Below are 15,154 nucleotides of genomic sequence, written 5' to 3'. Positions count from 1 at the left end.
CCACCCTCGGGGGCCCTGTACCCTGGCACCCACACACTGTCTTTGCAGGCTGAGTGCCTAAGTACAGAACTAAAACAAGAGTCGACATGGCACACACCCCGGTGTGCCATGCCCACAGACCCACTGCCCTGGCATACTTCAGTCACCCCTCTAGCTGCGTGCCCTATGCCAGAGGAGAGGGCACAGGTGCATGAGCCCTGTGTCCCTACAGTACCCGGGGCCATTCCTGGGCACTGTAAGTGCAGTGATGCCATTTAGGAGTACATGGTGCTGAGAGGCTGTCATTTCAAACTCGACAGCACCATAATGGCTACACTGAAGACTGACCAGTTTGGTACCAAACTTCTCAGCACATTAAACCCGCACTGATGCCTGTGTGGGATTTAATGTCAAATGCATGAGAGGGCATCTTAGAGATGCCCTCAAAAACCGGAACCTACAATCCACGTCTAGGCTGAGTGGCTGCAGAGGCTGCCACACAGCAGACATGTTGCTTGACCCCTTGGTGGAGAGCCCCCCGCTCTCCTGGGCCTGCAACAATGCACATCCTGGGCGAGGTGCTATGTCTCCTCCCCCAGGATGGACAGGGGGAAGCTTTAAAGGCATACCGCCTCTGAGAGCTTCTCCAGACCATTTGCTGTACCCAGCAACTGGCCCCCCACCTGTTCTACCCCCACTCTGGCGGAAAGACTGGCGGGAAAAACTACGTCAGGAAGAAGGGTGTGCCAAAGTTTGCCAACTTTACCCCTCAGAGGAGGAGAGGTGAAGCACGACACCGGGTCCCGGTCATCTTGTGGATGGGAAGCCCTGCCCAATCCCAGCTAGGCTCCTGCCCCCCTCCCACAGGAGAGGAGCAGGATAGGGGGTGTACTCACCCCAGGACAGGGACCCATTGGTCCCTGCCCTTGCCCTACATGTAACGCCCCTAAATTTAGTATGTAGGGGCTCCCTGAACCTTCCTTCCTCAGATCCCGATATCAGAAGAAGAAGAAAGAAGAAGAAGAAAGAAGATGAAGAAGAAGACCCGCTGCGCAGCAGCTAACAGGACAGCAACAACTGACTTGGCTCCAGTCCTACCGGCCTGTTGATCCTGGAACCTGCTCCTGCCTAATCCCGGCGACCTCCGCGGACAGCAAACTTGGGACACCCAAAGGACCTGCCTGCCTTGACCCTCTCGAAGATTGGGACTCCCATCAGCAGAGGCTCTGCTGCAACAACCCACCTGCTGCCCACCAGGAAGCTCCGGACCAGCCCACTCTGCACCATACGAGCCCGGGCCGGGCCAAACCGAACCAAGACCACGAGAACGTCCCCCCAGCGACTGGGACCCGAAGTAGAGTGCCCAAAGACCCTCCTCGACGAACCAGCCGACGCCTGCAGACTCAGAACCAGGGGTCACACCAACCGAGACCAGCTGAGGGTAAGGTTTTCCGACACCCAAAGACACCCCTGCACCCGGCGCCCTACAGCCCCCTGTGCCTCCCTTTGGGGTCCCTACCTGTGCTCCAAGATGCCAACTTACCTCTCGAAGTGTTGGTCGCCCCTGGAGAGTCTCTGTCCCAGAGCCTGCAGCCTTTGTTCCCTCTTCAGGATCCTCATTGGATAACATTGAACGCCTGACGGGTCAAAGGCACCCTGCACCCAGCCGCCCGAGTGCCGCTGGCTGTGACCTCTTTGTCCTATCCTACTTCCCCACCTTGCCCTGAGCAAGTGACTAGGAGCCCAGCTCCCAGAGCCGCGTGGCCTGCTAGCCAGCAGTCACCAACCGAAGGCCCCCTTTTCCCTCATTGGATAGCATTGGGCCTACCTACCTCTGCACCCAGCCGCCCCTGTACCGCTGGGATTGAACTAACTGTACTTGCCTGACCCTGGGGACCCCTGAGTCTATACCCAGAACCTTAACTTCACCAACCAAATACTCACCTGGAAACCAGGAATTCACTTACCTGCCATTGGAGAACATTGACCCATTTTGACTCGAACATTTTCTAAGTGTGAAGTTTTGAAAACTGAAAATATTCCTATAAAATCAGCCAAAATCCGAATTCCGAAGATCTCGCCTGTGATCAGGAGAGGAGCCAGTACTGTGCCTCTCAGGCCAGTACTGAACCATAAAAGTAATCCCTAGCGGGTTTACTAGTAATCTGTATTCTCTCCATAGGAACCCAGCGCCAAGAAACCGTAGGTGTACGTGTGCTCTATAAATCCCACTTTCATTCTTTGACTGCTTTTCTATGAAATTTCTTCTAAGTGTCTACTTTTGAAAACTGCAAATATTCTTTAAAAATCATACAAAATAGTGAAATGCAATTACCTACCTGTTTTGAGTTAAGCTCCCAGTGCTGGCCCTAGGAGACCAGTGCTGGGTTAAAAAAGTAACTTGATCGTACTTTACCTGCAACCCGAATTTCCTCCCATTGAATAACATTGTCAGATTTACATTGAAAAGTTTCTAAGTGTGAACTTTTAAAACCGCTTATATTCATGAAAACTCACTTCAGTAACTAAAACGTTTTTGCTAATCTGGTTTCAGCTTAGACCCCAGGACTGAATCTAGAATCTAGTCCTGGAACTACCAAAGTAATCCATACAGTAATCAACTGTACTTCTATGTAAAAAAAAACATTGAGCTCAATGCTTAAGTGTGTTTTAAGATTGTGTTGCTTACTACCAATACTGTAATTGTTGCGTTTAAGAACCTTATTGCTCCTTTGCCAAGTATTTACATGAAAGTACTCATAACCAGAAAAGTATATTTTTTATAACTGTTGGTTCTAAAAATAAAACAACTATATCTGTGGATATAAAAACAATTGGTCTGAAGTTCAGTCCTTGAGTGTATGAAACCTTTTGCTGACTGAGTGTGTACAACAAATGCTTTACACTGTCCTCTGGTACTACCTTACTGCTCGACCAAGCTACCACTTTGGAGCGTAAGATCAGTTCTGACTTTAACCTCTGTTATACCTCTGGGGGTGGTGGACTCTATACACACTGTACTTCATTTTGTCCAGTATATATAGAGCCACTTTCTCACACTCCACAAAGGCTTTGATAACAAACACTCTAAAAAGAGATGTCTATTCGGGAGGTATGCAGCTATTGCAGCCAGGTGTAAGCGTATGGAAGTGTACGCTAAATTGGACCGTTATAGATGTAATCAATAATGTTTTGTACAGAAGCATCAAGGGGGTTGGTGTGGTTGTTATTACAGTATATTACAAACCGCTTCCATTTTGCTGCATAGCAGGCTCTTGTTGTAGAACGTCTGGCCTCTTTGATAATATTCATACAGTCTGTCGTAGATTAAGATAGACAAACTCTAAGACTTTAGGAGCCAGATCGAGTGGACTGCGGTTCCGTATGTCTTATGTCTCCATGGCTGTGTGCGAGAAGAGTCGGTGTTAGACATTATCTTTTGGTGAGGAACTACTGGGAGTTCCAATAGGGTTGTGAACCAATGTTGCTGTGCCCATGTGGGAGCAACTAGGATTAGTGTCAGGGGCGTTTGTTTGAGTTTCTGAACCACTAATGGAATGAGTGGTGGAGGCAGAAAAGCGTAAGCAAATATCCCTGACCAATTCATCCATAGTGCATTGCCTTTGGACAATGGGTGTGGATACCTGGACGCGAAGTTTGGGCATTTTGCGTTTTGGTATGTGGCGAACAGGTCTATGTGAGGGACTCCCCAACATTGAAAGTATGGAAGGAGGATCCGAGGGTGGAGTTCCCATTCATGTATTTGCTGTCTCTCCCTGCTGAGGAGATCTGCAATCTAGTTGTTGGCTCTTGGGAGATGTTCCGCCAGGAGATAAAGTTTGCGTTTGATTGCCCACCTCCAGATGTCTTGGGCCAAGCAGGAAAGTTTGAGCATGTACCCCCTACTGTTTTTGTATGTAATACTTGGCTTTCATGTTGTCTGTACGAATTTGGACAGCTTTGCCCTCTAGGTGAGTTTGAAACACCTTGAGTACTAGCAATATTGCATGCAGCTCTAGGAGATTGATGTGGAGCAACTCCTGTTGTTGGCTCCAAAGCCTTGCACTCTGTGCTGTTGTAGATGAGCTCCCCAGCCAGTGAGGGACGTGTCCGCTGTCAGTACTATCTGTGGAACCAGGTCTATGAACGGTCGTCCTTTTTATACATTTTGTGTGTTCGTCCACTGCAGAGAGCGAGGAGTACGGTCGCTTACCAACACTAGATCGGTTAATAGGCCTTGCGACTGATTCCACTGACTGGCTAAGCGTTCTTGAATTGGACGCATGTGCAGTCTGGCATGGGGAACGATCATGATGCAGGATAATAGCCTTCGCAGTAGCTGCATCTAAGTTCAAGCTGGAATCCAATGGTTGGGTTGAAAGCGGTGAACTAAATCCTTAATATTTGAATTCTGGCTGAGTTGAGAAAAGCAAGATTTTTTTTAGTATCTATTGTGGCTCCTAGGAAGTCATTTGCATTGGTTGGTTGGAGGTGTGATTTTGGCACATTGATTGTGAACCCTAGTTGATGCAGTAGCCGAATTGTCTTAAAAGTCTGCTGCAGACATTGTTGGTACGTGTTGGCTTTGATGAGCCAATCGTCTAAGTATGGGAAGATGTGAATACTTTGTCTCCTTAGGTGAGCAGCTATTACCGCCAGACACTTTGAGAAGACTCTGGGGGAGGTGGTGGCCTCGAATGGGAGTACCTTGGACTGATAAGTGTTGACCCACAACCACAAATCTGAGATGCGCACGGTGAATTGGTATATGAAATTAGTAGTCTTTCAGATCTAGAGTAGATATAAAGTCGCCTTTCTATAGTAGAGGAAGTACCTGATGAAGTGTCACCATGTGGAAATGGTCTGACAATGTACCGGTTGAGTTCTCTGAGATCTAATATTGGTCTGAGAGAACCATCTTTTTTGGGAATGAGGAAATAAAAGGAGTATACGCCAGACCTGTGATGTTGGGGCAGCACAGGCTCTAAAGCCCCTTTTAGAAGTAGAGAGTGAACCTCTTGTTTGAGGAGGTATAGATAGTCTGGTGATAGTTTGTGGGGCTTTGGTATAATATTTGGAGGCGTGTTGATAAATTCAAGGCAATAACCAGAACAGACAATTTGGAGTACCCAATTGTCTGTTATTGATTGCCAGATTGGTAAAAATCTGACAGTCTTCCCCCAACAAGTGTTGAGTGGTCAGGGGGAAGTGAAGGTGAGTCACTGCTTTGTGTTGGAGGGGCAGTTGCGTGTGTTTGAACCCCATCCCCTGCTGTTACCACCGGTAACCCCATCCCCTGCTGTTACCACCGGTAACCCCTCTGAAATAACCCTTAGATGGAGAGGGTTGGTTAATGCCCCTATAGGTAGAGGTGGCTTCTGATGGGTTATTTTTGGAGCCTCCTCAGTAAAATGAGCGTTGAAAGGAAGCACGACCCTGTGTGGACTGAAGGGCTCCAATAGATTATGCTACCTCAGTATCTTTCTTCATTCTCCCAAGTGGACTGTTAGGATCCAAAGATCGTAGAATCCCTTTCTGCCTGTCTGAGGGTAGTTACGGCAGAAATATGCTGTTACGCGCTGCTGACACTACAAATCCCAGAATGCCATAGTGGGATGTACGTAATTTAAAAGACATTGGAGGTTGTGGGCCAATTACAGACAAGGAGAGGAGGTTCTTATACTCCCCTCTCCAAGATGGCGGCGCTTGGTTTTCCTCGCTACGATCCTTAGACGTGTTTCTTGTTTGGACCTTGGACGTGTCTTGTTTCCTGAATCGTGTGTCTGGATATTGCTTCCCTGTCTCCCTCGTTACCCTCCAGCAACTCTATCTGTTTCCTTTTGGTTTTCGCTGCTACCCGCCCTATCGGGAAGGAGTGCCCGGACCTCGGAACTCCTCCCCGCTCCACTCCCCCCGTCACCTCCGTGACTCTGGACCCGGAGTTTCGTATCGCACACGGAAGCGCTGTCACGAAACAAACTGTGTTCCTGAAATTGGCAGCGCAGGAATAGCCGCTGCATCTTGCTACCATATTTTGTTTCATTCCAGCAAAACGCGAAGAAGCGTTTTTCTCCAAACTTTGGCCCCTTTCTTTTTGTTGTAAAAGAAACGCGAGGTAGCGTTTTTCTACAGCCTAACATTGAGCTCGAGCATTTTGTACTCGGACGAACGCGAGGAAGCGTTTCCTCTTAGAGTACATTGGCATTCTTGCTTTCTGTGGAGCATTATTTCCTGGAGAAACAGAGAGACTTAAATCTTTTGGGACTCCGAAGCCGTTTGCCTATTTTTCCTTTGAAGAGAGACCTACAGACTGTTATTTGGCCTATATACTTTTTTTGGTTATGTGAGTGCTTCTTAGGTGCTCAGTGAAGCACTTATGCGTTTGTTTGCCACACAGGTCAGGTAAGAGCGTGACAGCATATTTCTAATATGGGTACCAGTAGCTAGTCACATAACATTCAAGTTCACATGTTATTGAATGCTTTCTTGTTGTCTTTTCTATCCTCTGCAGGGAACTGTGTCCTATTGACGTTTGGGTCTCAGCCCGGCCACCCCTTTTATTTGACCTTGGTTTTGGTCTCTCTCTTTTCCTGGGATAGTACCACCCCCTTGTGTTTTTTGTACCACGGAGGAGGGTCTATCCTAGAGGAGGAGATTGATACTGTCTACACTTCTGAGGAGCCTGGTTTCTGCCTGGATACTGGTCTACGCCCGACATGGAGCATCTACTGCTGGGCCAAATTGATGTCCCTTATCGAATGGGGTACTTAAAATGGAGGTTTGAACCTCAGGTTTAAAACCAGATATACAGAGCCAGGTGTGCCTCCTTAAGAGGTCACTAGGGTTTATAGCTCTAGCAGCAGTGTCAGCAGCCCCTAGAGAGCATCTTATTTTATTGTTAGCAATACAATGCCCTTAATGAACCAGATCTCGTGTTTTTGATTTGTATTCCAGGGGTAAATATTAGATCAGGTGTTCCATTTCCTCCCAGTGCGCACTGTCATATTGCGCTTACAGTACCTGAGTGTTGGAGACACGCCAGAAATTGGCCCCTCATGGTACGTTGACCTTGTGGGATGTCCTACTCTTGGTCTGATTCTAAATCTGCGATGTCGACCGGCTCCTGGTCCTCCTCTGTTCCCATGGCCTTGCTGGCTTCTTGGCCCGATTGTTGACCGAAGATGTCCAGAATGAATCTTGTGTGTTAGCTCTGCATGTTGCGACGTCGAACCAGACGGTCGCTAAGTGTTTTCTTGGAGCAGAAAGCCTGGGACGCATCGCAGTCTTGTTTCTGTGTTCGGGGGACAAACCCAGGTTACACACTTTGTGCGAGTCGGTGCGCGGGTATTTCGGTTGACACCGAGGGCAGAATTTTAAGGGAGTTCTTTCCATCGACTGCAAGTCGATCCAATGTCAGTAGACCTCCACAAACTTTCTGTTCAAAAGATTACTTTAAGTAATTCTGATACAAGATAGGAAGGGAGACACAATCGATAACACAACCGTCAAGGGCGAGAATCTTTTGCGCCGAGGGAAACATGAAGGAACAGTGTCGAACCGGAGTGCAACGATATACATCCGAACCAGAAGGCGGAACAATCCAACAATGGAATCGATGCCCATGTGCACTATCACCGAAAGGAGGAGTCACCTACCTCGTGACTAGAAAGACGTCTTCTGAGAAAAACAAAGTGCACACATCCGGACCCAATACTAGATGGTGATCTATGCACAGCATATGAGCTACAGCTCATATGCCTCGAACATAAGACTTTTCACAGGAAACCATCAGACATACAGTCTTAAAACAAAAAATGCATACAGTGAAAAACTAGGACATTTGTTGCGGAAGACTAGTACTTTACAAGTAAGAATTCTGCAATCGTCATACAACTCTGAACCAGGTATTTCATTGTAGCACTTTATTTTCTCAGGGTAGTGAAACAAAACAGTCCTAGCCCTACTCAGGGGCCCAAGGGAGGTGGTGTGGGCTAGTAATCCTAGCTAGCTGGCATGGTACAAATATGTACAATCAGGTAGCTGTAAAAACCTTTGGTGACACCATCATATCATGTTAAACACTTTGTGGCTCTTGAAACACAAACATAATACCCTCACCTAGAGTAGATGCAATATTATAGTGTATGGGTGCATCATGATCAATAACACAGGTCTACCGGTTTTGACAGGGTGTAACCATATCAGTAAAAGTAGCAACATTTTTGTCCCTTACACCACCACTAAAATCAATGGAGACAGAACCAATATGCAATATGTTCAAATACACCAATAAAGGCAATGGGGTTAATATCAACAGTCAATAGCATTCATTATAATGTAAATTCTTGCATTGTCGACTATTAACATTATTAAAAAAGAACTGTGTTGAAAAACATACGTCCTGGAGTCAAAGCTGAAAATGCTCTAGGACTTGCCAATAGAGGTCTCTATACTCCAATGCTTGTGGGCAAACACGCAAACTCCAGCAGAGCTGTCAAAAGCAGCAAAACATCTTGGAGGCATAAATATAACACCGGGAAATTTAGGAGCAAAGTTCGGGGGGCTGCTGAACACCACGCAGCCCCCTACACAGATTTCCAAATTGTTGGAGCCCCTGTGCTTCAAGTTGCACCAAAAAGGAAGCACAATAAGCAAATAAGCCAAGTGCCACGGCTTACAAGACACTTTTATGCCCTGTGGCTCAAATGTTAGATTAGTGTCTTTCCTGCCGGGGTATCTTTCAATGAGGATGTATGCATTTTTTCCTGTTTAAAATCCAAGGGACTGGAGCCCATCATGCACCTGGGTTCTGCTGCACAATAGGGGTGGTGGGAAAAGTCTATTGCTGTGCTGCCACGGTAATTTTCCAGAACACACCTCAGGAGTAGCATGCTGGTGCTGGCACATCATGTGTTCCGAGGCCAAAAGAAGCCATTTTTCTGCTGTTGCCCCCTGCAAGCAGGAGCAGTTGTGCACTGCCTGTTAGATGCACAGGGAGGGAGACAAGATGCCGGCATGCCCACAAAATCCCAAACACCGGCAAGGAGGAAGAAAAAAGGGCTGAGCCAAGTGTCTGTTCGGGTCATGGGTCCCCCAGGGCCTTTTAACTATGCTTGGGACACTGGGTGATAAGGTCCTTGGGCTCAAGGGTTGGCTCAGGGTGCGGAGCCCCTAAGCACACCTCCTTCCTATGAAGAAAAAAAATAGAAAAGAGGATAGTGCTGACTCTCAGAGGTTTGTTTGGCCCTGCTAAGGCAGTGGGAGGAGGTGAGGGGGGAAATAGTAGAGATACAGGCTTAGCGCCACTCTTTGTTCCCTGCAATATCTCCTAGGAGACCGAGCTACTCTGGAGGTTTTCCCAGTTCCCGTAGGGCTGAATGATAAATCTTGGGCTCATTTAGCTTCAGGTGGCCAGACCTAGCCACCAGAAGCATATTCAATTTCAGGTCCGCTTGCTTCCAAAGGGTGCTTTTCATTGCTAGCTGGGTTTCCTTCTCTTCCTGCACCAGACCTGTTCTCTGCCTGGGCCTCTGGTGCTCTCCTCTGCTTGTAGGTAAGCGGCTCAGTAGGTGGCGTCGGTCGACTCCGCGTTAGACGTTGGCGTCGTGATCGCCGGAACGACGTCGCGGTATCCATAACTAATATAGGTCTCCTACAGATATATATTGTTACCGAAGGAAAGTAACATATTCATCTGAAATAGACTATTAGTTATGGATTCCTTACCCTAGAATAGATACCCAGCAATATCAACCCCCGGAAGTAGGTCTGCGAACCAAGTTCACACCAGGAAGTCCTGAAGAATGGAGCAGCCAAAGACGTCTCTCAGGACTTGGCTATCAGGCAGTAATGTTTAGTGAGAGTGCGCAATGAAGCCCACGTGGTTGCCTGGCAGATGTCATGAAGGGGGACTCCACGTCCCAAGGCAGTAGTGGCTGCCGTCGCCCTGGTGGAATGGGCGCTTAACCCTACTGGAGGTCTCTTTTTTACTAAGCAATAACACATTTTTATGCAAAGAACAACCCATCAAGAGATGGTTTGTTTTTGCACGGCCGGACCTTTCTTGGCTCCCACATAGCCAACAAAGAGCTGATCATCCACCCGGAAGTGTTTTGTGAGATCCAGATAAAATGAGAGCACACGTTTTGGATCCAGATGGTGGAGCCTCTCCTCTTTAAAAGGATGCAGGTAGAAGGAGGGCAAAGTGATAGTCTGTCCTATGTGGAAAGAGGTAACCACTTTGGGAAGAAAAGAAGGTCGAGTATTAAGGACAACCGTGTCTGGATGAACAGCAAGTAAAGGAAGCTTAGTTGAAAGAGGCTGAAGCTCACTCACCATGCATGCGGAGGTGATGGCAACCAGAAAAGCAGTCTTAAAGGTCAAGAGTCTGAGAGAGCAATTATGTAGTGGCTCGAAGGGTGTGAACATAAGTAGAGCTCCCGGTTTTATGGTATTTATGTTTTTAACATTTAGTCTATCCAGATTTATTTTTTGCCCATTTTATCTGTAGTTATCCATATTTATTTTGTGTTTTGCATATAAATGAAGTTGTAAAACTGTACATTATCATACTTATTTAACTGATAGACGTATACCCATACTTTGATGTTTATCGTGTTTTAGCTAATTAAGCTGCCAAATATTACATAATGCATCCACAGGTAAATACTAGCGTTATACCACAAATGTATATCGACACATGCCGTTACAGAAATTTCATCCCGTTTAATTTCCCATGCTGTTCATCTGCTCGGCTATAATTCTTGAAAGAGAGCACAGAGAACTACTTAAAAGCAGCACAATTTTCAGAATTTATCCACTTTTAAAAATAAATGCAGACAGAAAAACACATTTTTTTCGGTCTGTATTTATCTGTCAAAATCGGTAAAAACTGAACACAGGGAGCATTACACATAAGGTAAGTTAGAACAAGGTTTAAGTCCCACTGGGGTATTATGAAAGAAATAGGAGGAATCAGGCGAGTAATGCCCTTAAGAAAACTATTTACAATAAGAGACTTGAAAAGAGAAGGCTGATCAGGAAGGTGAAGAAAGGCCGAATTGGCCCAAAGATAGCCCCTGAGGGTGCCCAGAGCAGAGCCCTGCTGGGTCAAAGAAAGCAGGAAGAAGAGAACCTCAGAAAGGGGTGCAGAAAGGGGATAGACAGCCTTTGCTGCGCACCATGCCACAAATGTATTCCATCTACAGGCATTTACTGTTTTAGCAGAGGGAGGCCTGGCTGCCAAGATAACATCACAGACTTCGGGAAGAAGGTCAAAGGCTGTTAACTGTTGCCGCTCAATCTCTACGCAAGGAGATGGAGACTGGACAGGTTTGGGTGGAGGACCGTCCCCTGCTGCTGCAACAGAAGATCCTCCCGAAGGGGCAGTTTGATTGCAGCATCGAGGGCCATGTTCAAGAGCTTGGGATACCAGACTCTACAGGCCCAGTCGGGAGCCACAAGAATTACTTGGGCCCGGTCACTCTTGATCTTCAGCACTCTGGACAGATATGGTATAGGTGGAAAGGCGTATAGAAGACCGCAACTACACTCGCAACAAAAGGCGTCTCCTAGAAAGTGCCATCTTGGAAACTCCAAAGTACAGAACTGCTGACATTGTGTGTTCTCCGCTGTGTCGAATAGATCTAACCAATGCTCTCACCACTGCTAAAAGAGACCATGCACCCCCTCAGAGTGAAGACGCCATTCGTGATCCATCAAGCACCGGCAGCTGAGTTAGTCTGCCCTGGCATTCAGGGAACCCGCCAGGTGTTGAACCACCAGGGACATGCCCTAATTCTCCAGCCACTTCCAGAGACGAAGGGCCTCTTGACAGAATCCACGACCTCACTCTGCCCTGTTTGCTGCAATAACACATGGCGGAAGTGTTGTTTGGGAACACCTGCACTACTCTTCCTTTGACAGAAGGAAGGAATGCCTTCAGTGCTAGACTAATCGCACGGATCTCCAGAAGGTCAATGTGGAGCCCGGACTCCGCCAGAGACCAGAGGCCTCTGATCTGCGCCTCTCCCATGTGGCAGTCCCATGCCACCAGTGACACATCTATCACCACTGTGAAATCTTGTTGGGGTAGGGAGAGGGATCTGCTGTTGACCCAATACTGGTTCCTGAGCCACCAAACTGATGTGCAGTCCCCACCGAGATCTGGTCGACATCGGACAGATTACCCTGATGCTGTGCCCAGTGGTACTTCAGGTCCCACCGCAGAGCCCGCATATGCCACCTGGCATGATCTACTAGCAGGATGCAGGAGGCCATGAGGTCCAGCAGCCTCAATCATTCTCACCAAAATCTGGAATAGAGGCTTAAACATTGGTCTCCTAGCTCTAATATCAAAAACTAGCTGTTAGGGAGAATAGGCGGGAAACTGCACTGTGTCCAGAAGGACTCCGATCAAAGAGCGCAATTGAGAGGGAGTCAGGTGTGACTTCGGCACGTTTATAGTGAACCCCAGAGAATGCAGGAGGTTCACCGTAGTCTGGAGGTGGGAGACGACAGCCTGGGGCAAGCCTGCCTTAAACAGCCAGTCGTCGAGATAGGGGAAGACTGGAACCTTCTGATCTGCGCAGTTGAGCTGCAACCACCGCCATCACCTTTTTGAACACTCGATGGGCACTGATAAGGCCAAATGGGAGCACAGTGAACTGAAAATGCACAGTGAACCGTAAATAGCGTCTGTAGGTTGGCAAGATGGGAATATGGAAATAAGCCTCCTGCAGGTCCATCGCCGCCATCCTGTCTCCGGGGTCGAGGGCAGACGGGACCTGGGCTAACGTGAGCATCTTGAACTTCGGTTGACCGTAGGTCTAGAATAGTAGAATAGGACGCAGGCCGTTGTCCTTCCTTGGCACCAGAAAGTAGCGGGAATAGCAACCACAAACTACTTCTGACGCAGTGCTGAGACTTCCTGCCAAATAATTCTCCGACATACCATCATAAGACAGTGGCATTGAGGGAGACTTGGTCGGAGGGGAGGGGGGGGGGGGGGGGGGGGTCAATAGGGAACTCCAGGAATGAACAGGGGAACAAAAGTACGCTCCAATGTCCGTCCGGCTCAGTGTCCAACTCTGGGATGAGGACGGGGATGGCGTCGGTCAGGGTGCACTGCCAGTGGCAGGAGCATTGTTGTCAGGATTGGAGCCGGCGAAGGTCGAGTGAGATTCAGGCCCAGGCCCCTCGGCATGTTCCACTGGGCCAGAAGGCCCACCGGTCGAGTCCGGCAGCCTAAAGACGAGGTGTAAGGCCTCCTAAAACTGTCAGAGTTGGGCAGGGGATGTTCCGGCTCCAGGAAATGGTGGGAGGCACAGAGTCGTCCCCAAAGCAGGCACAGGAGACAGTGCCTGGGAGCGACAACACTCAGAGTCCCATGTCACAACAGCCGACCTATTGGGGGGGGGGGCTTGTGCTTCTTCGCATTCTTGTGCTTCGACTTACCCGAGGACCTCGAAGACTTGGAGTGCGACGATGAGTGGGGGCTAAGCGAACCACCTAGTGACATTCTTATTGAACAAGACCAATAGTGAAGCGAGCTGACCGCCGGGCCTCCAACAACTTTCGGGACCGCTTCTGAAAAGTCTTCGGGTGCATGGACCAGGCATTAGAAGCACGACTGCGTCATGGTCACATGCCAGACCCCACATGCACTCTAGGTGCGGATCCGTCACAGACATCATCTTGTGACAGGAGCTGCAGGGTTGAAGCCGGTCCGACACTAGTACATTCCTCGCACACCAGGAGTCCAAGACTCAAAATGGAAGTAAAAAAAAAAGTCACAATTAGGTAGCCAAAACAGCTAAGAAGTAGCTCACTCCGGATCAGGCTAGGCTGGTGCCGAAAAAGATAGAACTGGCATCAGTGCGCAGGGGCGGCGTCTAAGTAGGCAACACAACATCATCCCAGTGACCACGACACAGACAACAGATGCTAGGTTGACCGATGCCACCTACCAACGCGGAGGGGTTTTGCTGAAGAAAAGTCTCAGGATCCAGACGGATGCCTGGGGGAAAATCCAAGGTAAGGATTCTACAACTAACAGTTTCTATCACATAAACGATTTGTTGGTGAAAGGATTCGTTTAACAAATCTAAAATGAAGTTTAAAAGAAAAAATTCAATTAAAATGAAGAAAAAAGAAAAAAGCCAGTGACCCAGACTTTTGGAATCGTGTCAGAAAACAGATGCCATTAGCGGAGGGCTAACTTTTCTTGCGCTGCATGTGTGCCCTGACCTACTTCCATTTAAGTTTGAGTGCACCTCAAATTGAAAGCTTTTTTTTTCTTTTTCAAATAAAACATTTCAAATGAATGCAACATCTTGCTTGCCATTTTTCAGCTTAAAATTTAAAAGCAGATTTACTACAACAAAGTTATTTGTTGGTGGTTAGCAACTTCGGACAGCTAATGCAACCAAAGCCAATATTGCATCTGCATTAAACTTGGCAGCCATGTATTAAGCATACAATAATCCGCACAATCAAACCAAAACCCACCTAGAAACTGCATGGTTTTTCAGTACATCCTTTAGAAGGTCAGCATCAGCAAAATAAATAATCCTAAGAATTGCTCTAAGGCACTTGTGTCTGACAGCAGGTCCTGCTGACGAGCTGTATACTTCATAAAGAACACCAAATAATGTTTTTATAAAGGATTTAGCCAGTTCTGGATCTTCTTTCATTAGCTGTGCTCGAGCATCATCCCTTTTTAGTTCTGCATGCCCACCTACAAAAAAGTAGACAAAGTTAGTCATGATTAATGAAAGGTATGAAACATGGCAAAGGTCTAGGAGTTATCAACACAAAAGACTAATTGAAAAGCAAGAATTGTGTGCTTCCTTTCATATTGCAAACAATGCAATACTTTCACAAAAGAAAACTACTGTAAACAGGTATCTGTGTTCCCAAAGAAAATTAATCAATTAAGAATTGGAAAATCCAGGAGCTCTATAACAAACCGATTTAGATGGTTTAAAACAATATTGGCTGCTCTGCATAGCTTATGTGCTATTCTTGCGCCACACCAAAAACACCCAATAAAAAGAAAACAGGCTTCCTATTGATGCAAGCTGAAACAACAACGCCGGGCTAACGCTAACACTTGTGAAGAAAATGGGATATGCACACTAACAATAGCAGCTTTGGTGCTCCCACTTCCCCAGGT

The 15,154-nt window shown here is 47.4% G+C and overlaps 1 protein-coding gene across 15 annotated transcripts in view; it reads right to left on the bottom strand.

The window, feature by feature from the left end:
* TRIP12 (thyroid hormone receptor interactor 12) overlaps window positions 1-15,154 on the bottom strand; it is a 1,206,981-nt gene that overhangs the window by 574,661 nt on the left and 617,166 nt on the right. For all 15 annotated transcript variants that reach the window (XM_086944059.1, XM_086944047.1, XM_086944048.1 and 12 more), the window contains one exon: window positions 14,488-14,716. In XM_086944059.1, the coding sequence (XP_086800185.1) occupies window positions 14,488-14,716 (229 nt within the window). The remainder of the gene's footprint in view (window positions 1-14,487; window positions 14,717-15,154) is intronic.

Source organism: Lissotriton vulgaris, chromosome 11 (genome assembly GCF_964263255.1).
Source record: "Lissotriton vulgaris chromosome 11, aLisVul1.2, whole genome shotgun sequence".
NCBI classification, from domain to species: domain Eukaryota; kingdom Metazoa; phylum Chordata; class Amphibia; order Caudata; family Salamandridae; genus Lissotriton; species Lissotriton vulgaris.
The sequence above is the reverse complement of the archived record's forward strand: the minus strand, read 5'-3'. Positions and strand labels throughout refer to the sequence as shown.